We start from the raw sequence: 6,090 nt of genomic DNA, 5'->3' as shown, positions 1-6,090 counted from the left end.
CCCCTCTCGGCTTGTCGCGCAGCCTAACCCGCTCGCCCCGCGCCTCCGTCCCCCTGGCCAATCATCGCTCGGCTTTTCTCCCCCTCAGCCAATCGGCGGCTGGCAAGGGCGGGCCCCGAGGGTCGGGCTAGGCTGCGCCAGGGAGTAAACAAGCGGCGCGGGGCGGGCCGGGGGCGTGGGGCCCTTGGCCCGGCTGGTGAGCCGCGGTCCCTGGACGAGCGGTGGCCCGCGCCTCGGGGCGCGGAGCGGGCAGCGGGGCCTAGAGGAGCCTCCGACTGCGTGACGCCGACTCCGCGCGCCCGAGGCGGGTCAGCGCTCTGGCAAGTGCCGGGGCTCGGTGACTGAGCGCAGGTCCTGGTGCGCCTCAAGTTACACTGGAAGATGGAAGTATACAAGTGCGGAAAGCATGTCGTCCCTTGCTCTTTCTTTTTACCTAAGGTCCTCCAGGAAATAGTTATGGCTTCGGGAAGCCATTAAGGACGCCATGAGTTCAGGTCCCACTGGAGACCTTAGTAAAAGCGCAAATATATAACACTAGTTTCGCCAGACTGAGCGGGATGCTGGGTTCTGATGCAGTGGAACACCTCGGTCACCACCCAGCCACGCTGGGAAGCAGCCGCTGTCAGGAACTTCTAGATCTGCTAACTCCACTCCCGGGCTTTGATAAGATTCCGCAGGACAAGAATTGCTTTATTATTTTTATGTGTCTGTCCATACTGGGACTTGAACTTAGGCCTTTTACTTTTTCATTCAAAGCTAACGCTTGAGCCACAGCTCCACTTCCTGCTTTTTTGCTAGCGAATTGGAGATTATAGTTTCCTGGACTTTCCTGCCCAGGATGGCTTCAGATCACCATCCTCACATCTCAGCCTTCTGAATAGCTAGGATTATAGAGGTGTGACCCACTGATGCCCAGTTAATGTCCTTATTTAAGTAACAATTTGTTTGTGGAATGTTGGGTGCTCATAGCATATGAGGTTTATGTGATTCCATAGTGCTATGGTGCCCGACTCTTGCCAGCCTTCTCAGTCTACAGAATAAACCACCACCTGAAGTAATAATGACATGACTATGGCTTTTCACAGGATTGTCCAGCCTCCTCTGAAGAAAAAAAAAAGAATGTGTAAGCTTTATACTGGATGCAACCACTCAGTCAGTGATCACTTCTTCCTCTCCAGGTCAAGATAAAATGCTGACTTGGAGACAGAACAGATGATGTGACCCAAATGAGTCATGTGCCTGAAGTCATTAACTAGCAAAGAACAGTTTCAGAGGAAAGGAATCCCTGTGGATTTAGAAACACAAGCTCTTGACTTTGGCAAGTCACCTTCTTCCATGCTCTCAATTGCACTTTGAAAACCATAACAAATTATTTTTTTGCCAGCTGGGGGGCTTGAACTCAGGGCCTGAGCACTGTCCTTGGACTTTGCTCAAAGCTAGAACTCTGCCCTTGAGCCATAGCACCACTTCCAGCTTTTTTCTATGTATGTGGTGCCAAGGAATCGAACCCAGGTCTTCGTGCATGCTAGGCAAGCACCACTCTACCACTAGGCAAAACTTCCAGCCCCATAACTAAATTTTTAAGGGAAGAACTCTAGATAGAAGAACAATCAAAAAGCTTAGAAAATGCTAATTATTTAACCTACCAATACCCAAAGATACAAAGAATCTAGAACTGGTGAGACAAAGTTGTTCAGTGGCTTTCGGTTTGGAAGTTTTCTTTCTTTCTTTCTTTTTTTTTTTTTTTTTTTTTTTTTTGCCAGTCCTGGGCTTGAGCTCAGGGCCTGAGCACTGTCCTTGGACTTTCTCAAGGCTAGAGCTCTACCACTGGAGCCTCAGCACCACTTCCAGCTTTTTTCTATGTATGTGGTTCCGAGGAATCAAACCCGGGTCTCCATGCATGCTAGGCAAGCACTTTAACCACTAGGCCAAACTCCCGGTCCCTTTCTTTCTTTCTTTCTTTCTTTTTTTTGTCAGTCTTGGGGCTTGAACTCCGACCTGGGCAATGTCCTTGGACACATTTTGCTCAGGCTAGTGCTCTGCTCCCTGAGTCACAGAGCCACTTCTGCCATTTTCTGTGTATGTGGTATGGAGGAATCAAATCCAGGGCTTCATGCATGCTAGTCACACTTGACCCCCTGGAGGTTTTCTTTCTCTGTGTCATGTTGCTTGTTGTTGTTGTTGTTTGCTTGGGCTTTTTTTGTTTGTTTTTTTGATGCTGGTCCTGCTGTTTGAACTCAGGGTTTGAGTTCAAACACAGTGTTGCTTTGCTCAAGGCTAGTGCTCTACCACTTGAGCCACAATTCTATTTGTAGCTTCTTGGTGGTTAATTGGTGATGCAACTCACAGACTTTCCTACCTGGGCTGGCTTTGAACTGCAGTCCTCAAATCTCAGCTTTTTGAATAGTTAAGGTTAGAGGCATGAACCACCTGATCCTGACCTCTGGGCCATTCTTTTTTTTTTTTTTTTTTTCTTTTTGCCAGTCCTGGAGCTTGAACTCGGGGCCTGAGCAATGTCCTTGAGCTTTTTCAAGGATAGTGCTCTACCACTTGAGCCACAGCACCACTTCTGGCTTTTTCTGTTTATGTGGTACCAAGGAATCAAAGCCAGGGCTTCATGAATACTAGGCAAGCACTCTACTACTGAGCCATATTCCCAGCCATGTTTTTCATTCATTCCTCCATTGTGTGCCTGCACCATATAGGTACTTTTCTAATGCTAAGGCTGTGCTGGAAATAAGATAAATTCCCTGCCCTCAAAGAACTTAGATTCTAATGTGAGAAAGCAGAAAACACTTAGATCTGCATTTACATTTTCAGCAGTAAATCCAAGAGAAACAAAGCAAGCTAGGAAGACCAAGAGATTGAGATGATTCAGATTTAGATAGGGTGATTACGGAAGCCCTTGAACCTAGGGCTTCACAAATGGTAGGCAAAGCTTTACCACTGATATACATTTGAACAGAAATTTAAATGGAGGAACCTCACAAAGACTTGGGAGAAGTGTCTCAAAAGGAAATAGTAAGTGCTGGGAGGGTGGCTCATGCCTCTAATCCTAGCTACTCAGGAGCAAAGACAAGCAATTATTCTTTCTAGCTCTGCATCCTTAAGCATCCACAGGTGAAGCCCAAAGGCATCTAATTTATAGGACTCCTGCTGTGTTACTTATATTTGTCTTACATGGTCTGCCAGCAGCTGCCACTCCGGTGACAATAGCCTTGATTATAAATGTTTTATAAATTATAATTCTCCTTGCATTTCACAGCTAATGAGTCCCAGAAACCTTTCTTGCCCCTAGCATTACAAATAGCAGTCACTTCTATCTACCACAGATGTTACACATGGACAGAAACAAAACAGGCGAGCTATACACTCACCAAGACTTAAACATATTTCATTTTATTACCAATCAAAAATAAATTCCATATATTGTTCAGCAAATATTATCATTGTTTTGTGACAAAAGACACAAGAGTCATAACAACAAAACTCCCCGAGAGTCAAACTCATAACAATGCCAAAATAAATCACAAAAATATACAAATTAAAATTTTATGCAAAATAAATAGGAGTTATTTGCTATGGTGGCTGTGACTTGCCTACCCATTTGGATGCCAATTGCTCAGTCTCACTTAGGAGACGTGAAGAATATGTCAGTGCCAGGGTATGGCTCAGCCCAGGAACCAGAGGTTGGAATAGGAAGTGAAAAAATTGCACTGGGATGAGGAAGTCATCGGACCGGTAATATTTGGAAATAATTATGACCCTCTGCAAGAAGTGATTGTACATGGGGCGAGGCGGGGGAGGGGGCAGGGACTGTCAGTTGGTAGTGACCATGTGCAAAGAGGTAGCTGCAGAAGTGTGTGCACCTGCTCCTTTTGCTTTACACCTACTCCCATGGCTCAGCCAAGGTGTTCTGCTCCACCTGGCACTGTCAGGTACACAGCTGGGCCAGCTCCTTTGGAGACTCAGGAAGAAGCTGCTCTTGTAGAAAACTAAGAGTTTCCTATGTGTGTTGGGGAAGTGTCAAAAGTCAGGTGAATTTTCTCCTTATGGTTGACAACCTATCAGAAAAGCCTTTTCTTCCAAGCCTCTGGGAGTCTGTGCTGGGGACCACCTCAGACGAGCCAGGGCTGTACTCGGTGTAAGACACACCCTGGTCCTAGGAGTTAGGATTCACTGGGTACCTGGAGAACAGACAACTTGGGCAACAGGACAATGCCATTGGCTGAGGAAAGGAGCAAATGAAAACCACTCAGGCAGAAAGCCTGCAGCATCTCGTCCACCACACCCCAGCTTCTATTCTGCTTAACAAGATGGACAGCCCCAGCCTCCTCACAGTAAAAGCCTAGAACTCTGTAGCACAGCCTGATTCCACCCAGGGAAGAGGGCTGAGGCAGGATTTCACGCGGGGGTGGGCTGTCAGTACCACCAGGTGCAGCCAGGCCAGCCTGAGCCCTCTCACTAGCACAGGAAACCAGGGACGGCTGTGCCTTTAAGGAGATCCCATATTTCCCAGCTTTCCTTAAGTGGACGAATAAGATCAAGAGAGCCTCAGCCAGCCTCTGAGAAGAGGGCATGACAAACCAGCCCCTGTCTCCATTCCCCAGAGAGATGAGAAATAAGGAGTCTGGGAAGAGGGCTTCCTAGGCCAAAGGACCCTGACCTCCTTGTGGAAAGGTATGGGTGGTGGTAACTGTTAACAACACAGACATGTCTTTGACCAGAGTCTCTCCTGGTACTGAAAGGAGGACGGCACACAAGTCACCTCTGGTGCCGATACCCTCCCTATCAAGGGGGAACCTTTGGTAAAAGTGAGGGCAGGGCCTGAGAAGCAAGTAAGCAAACATAAAGCCAAACACCCTGCCTAGCACTTGAGAGAGCCCCTTCCTGGGGTGTGGGGGTGTCGGAAGGAATACACGGGAGAGGAGGGTCCTCAGTCGAGCCTTGACTCACCAGGAGAGCCATCAACAGAGTTCTGGGAGATTTCTAGATCCAGCAGTTGACAGCAGTGGACGTGCTCCCCTCTGTCCCTGGGGTTTTCATGTCCCTGATCACAGTTACCCAGCTGCTCGCAGCTTCAGCCACTTCAGACAAGCCTTGGTGCACATGTCCGGGCAGCTGATCTCAATGCCATCTGGTTCTTTGCTTCCTAAGAAGAGCCAATCCCTTCCCTTATGGTCTCTGGGCCTCCACGGTGGTAGCAGAGCATGGTTCCCAGAGTCAAGAATACGAACTAGAAGCTCGAGTCAGAGCAGAGTATGGCTCTTGCTTCCCAGGGCGAGGAACCCTCCTTCTTTTAAAGTCTTTTTTTGAAAAAAAATTTTTTTTTAAATATAAAATTCCTTAACCCTGTCTTCCCTTCCCAAAATGATATTTTAAAAAGAGGAGCATGAGCCTAGCTTAGAAATTCTCTCAGTAAAAAAACAGCCTTTGCTCACATAGCTGGCCTACGACTTCACTGGACCAGGGCGGGGCAGCCTCCACCTCAGTGCTGTTCAGAGGTCCCCACCAGCAGCCAGGTCCCCATAGGAAGAACTGTCTGGCTGCTCAGTTATGCAGGTTATCTATCTCCCTGCACCCCTTCTGGCCTAACAGGCTCCCTGTCTTCATGTGGGCCCACCAGGGAGGCCCCCGCAGGGTGGGCGGGGGACCCCCAGGCCCTCCTGTCAGATAGCACTCTCTTGGGAGGCTCTGTGTAGCAAGTTGTTGCGTTCATTGAGAAGAGTTGTAGTCTCATCCACCACCGACAGCTGGGACTTCTCAGAAAAGTTCTCTGCACAGGAGGTAGAGCCATCCAATGGAAACTGGGGACTGCTCTCCATGCGCGAGGCCAGCAGCCCATTCTGGTACTGCTGCCGAGTGATCTGAGAAAGGAGGATGAGAGAAGAGGGTGAGATTGCAGGGCAGAGCCTGGGAGGCAGGTCCCAAGGCCAGACTGAAGCCACACCACAGGACCTGAGCAGAAGGGGTGGCTAGAACTCACAAAGAACACTGGGCAAGGCTTGGCCCTGGTGGCTCAGGCCTTTAATCCTAATAACTCAGGAGGCTGAGATCTGAGAATTGCTGTTCAAAGTCAGCCTGAGTATA

At 48.6% G+C, this 6,090-nt stretch overlaps 1 protein-coding gene across 1 annotated transcript in view; it reads right to left on the bottom strand.

The window, feature by feature from the left end:
• Positions 1–3,368: 3,368 nt before the first annotated feature.
• Positions 3,369–6,090, bottom strand: part of Cnnm4 (cyclin and CBS domain divalent metal cation transport mediator 4) — a 44,959-nt gene continuing 42,237 nt past the window's right edge. The window contains exon 7 of the mRNA XM_090336429.1: positions 3,369–5,867. Coding sequence (XP_090192555.1) covers positions 5,670–5,867 — 198 coding nt within the window. The 3' untranslated portion in view covers positions 3,369–5,669. The remainder of the gene's footprint in view (positions 5,868–6,090) is intronic.

The sequence above is a fragment of the Megascapheus bottae genome, chromosome 7, assembly GCF_031878675.1.
Source record: "Megascapheus bottae isolate mThoBot1 chromosome 7, mThoBot2.hap1, whole genome shotgun sequence".
NCBI classification, from domain to species: domain Eukaryota; kingdom Metazoa; phylum Chordata; class Mammalia; order Rodentia; family Geomyidae; genus Megascapheus; species Megascapheus bottae.
The sequence above is the reverse complement of the archived record's forward strand: the minus strand, read 5'-3'. Positions and strand labels throughout refer to the sequence as shown.